Source organism: Myotis davidii, unplaced genomic scaffold, assembly GCF_000327345.1.
Source record: "Myotis davidii unplaced genomic scaffold, ASM32734v1 scaffold524, whole genome shotgun sequence".
Classification (NCBI taxonomy): Eukaryota; Metazoa; Chordata; class Mammalia; order Chiroptera; family Vespertilionidae; genus Myotis; species Myotis davidii.
In genome coordinates, this window is record NW_006299263.1 from 2,534,210 (window position 1) to 2,536,387 (window position 2,178).

Genomic DNA, 2,178 nt, shown 5'->3' on the forward strand with positions numbered 1-2,178 from the left:
CCCCGCGCCAGGTCATTCTCTTCAGCCCTGCGGCGGTGTAACCGCCTTCCATCCCCGGGACGCGGCCGTCCCCTGGCTCCGGCCGCTGGGGACCATGGAGTTCGCGGAGCTGATTAAGACCCCGCGGGTGGACAATGTGGTGCTCCACCGACCATTCTATCCAGCTGTTGAGGGGACCTTGTGTCTAACTGGCCACCACCTGATCCTGTCCTCCCGGCAGGACAACACGGAAGAGTTGTGGCTCCTCCATTCAAACATCGATGCCATCGACAAGCGGTGAGTGCTCATCCCACCCCCCATTCCGCTGGGAACCTGGGGTCCCTTGGTGGACCCCACAGGAAACGCGCCCCAGTGTTTTCCTTGCGTGCAAACCAGCCAGCAAAGTAAGCCCTGCCCGGCCTAGATTGAGGATTTGAGTTGTAGAAAGCAGAAAACCATCCACATGAGATCCCTGGCTTCTCTTAAATCTGGATGGAAGCCCCAGGGTTATCACATGGCTGTTATCCTGATATTATTTTTGGTAGATAACACTATTTCTGTGACTTTCTTTTTAAATTTCTTCTCTTCGCACCATCATATTCTTTGAATAATAATTGTGCATCACAATTATTCATGAAGTTGTGATTCAATGTGATTTAGGTAAAGTCATTATTTGCCACTTTTGAGGAAAACTCAACTCAGTATGTAGTGTCTAAATTCCACAAAACCTTACCCCACCTCCCCCCAAAATGTTCAGTTGATTATGTACATACCTCCTTATTTCTTACCTTTTGTGCCATCCATTTAGTATTTCCGACATTGGGAGATTATAATGTCTTTTACTTCTCTTTACTCAGTTCTGCTTTTGGAAAGAACAGAGTTGGCATTTAAGCAAAGGTATTAATTAACCTCTGTTTTTGCACCCTGTCTTTCCAAAGTAGTGTCTCAGAGTGAAGTCAAAACTCCCATTTCCCCAATGGCTGTGTACTCACTCTAGTCAGGAGAAGATAAATTGATTATCCAACTTAATACTAACATATAAGTGAATGACAATGGCTTTTTCTATGACCTCTCAAGAGGATTTGCATATTAAGAAGATTCCTAACAAGGTTATTTATGCCTTAAGAGAAAATAATTCCTAGTGGTAGAATTTTAAACAGTATGGGTGAAGTGGTAATAAATTTATTTTTTCAAACAGAGGACCCCTATTAGACTCCCCATATCAACACCTCCTGGTAAGAGTTTACAGGATTCTCTCCTTGCCTGCATAATAAAGATTGTCATTCATGGCACTCCATGTTGTTATCACCTAATTTTCTCACCTTAGTTCTTGCCATCCCCTTTCATGAACTTTTTTTACTAGCCAGTCTTCGCTATTTTTGCTCATCCACCTCACCAGGAGTCGAGCCCACAACCTTTCGATGTACAGGATGACACTCCAACCAACTGAGCCACACCTGCCAGGGCTCATGTCTATATTATACTGACACTGAAGAAAATAGAGGGCTTGCCTTGCTCCTCCCAAGTTTCTTAAACGTTTATTGAATGTCATATTGCAGATATTTTGTGAGGTAGTAAGGACACCAATGTGAATAAAATATAGTTCTTTCAGGAGTTTATAGGCTATCATCCAATTGTTACCAATCCATCAGTATTCATTTTAACCATTTTAACTGCCATCTCTTTCATAGATTCTTCTGTTAGTCCCACAACTAACTTTGAAATCTTATAGCTCTTTAATTATAGCTCTTTAATAAATTTATGTTAAAATTTGTATTTGGATAGTTAAATATATTAATCCCTTAAAGCCAGGACTCACATTTTTTTCTTTCTGACTTACCTCTTTTTTTAAAAAATAAATCTTTATTGTTCAGATTATTACATAGGATGAATTCTTAGGCAGACTAAAGCTTTATCTGTTTAGGCAATAAATGAGGTTGCCAGTTAGTAATACAATGTCCAGTCCTCTTCAGCTAAGGATCACTTTTTTTAAGAGAAGAGGAATATTGTTTCTAAGGCACAATTACTTTGGGTAAGTAAGTGGTGTTATAGGTGTAGTCACATGCATTGAAAGAAATGATCTAGTTTCCTGAGAGAAAATCAAAGCAATATTAGAATTAGTTTTTTTCCTTTGTCTGTATTAGAGGCATACATCTGCCTCTTCCTCTTTTTTCTTCCTAATATTCTCACTTTCTTTCT

The 2,178-nt window shown here is 40.3% G+C and overlaps 1 protein-coding gene across 1 annotated transcript in view; it reads left to right on the top strand.

Annotated features, from left to right (window-relative positions):
- Positions 1-6: 6 nt before the first annotated feature.
- The window catches only part of MTMR9 (myotubularin related protein 9), a 27,892-nt gene continuing 25,720 nt past the window's right edge, over positions 7-2,178 (top strand). Inside the window, exon 1 of the mRNA XM_006774777.2 lies at positions 7-276. Within this exon, the coding sequence (XP_006774840.1) occupies positions 95-276 (182 nt within the window). The 5' untranslated portion in view covers positions 7-94. The remainder of the gene's footprint in view (positions 277-2,178) is intronic.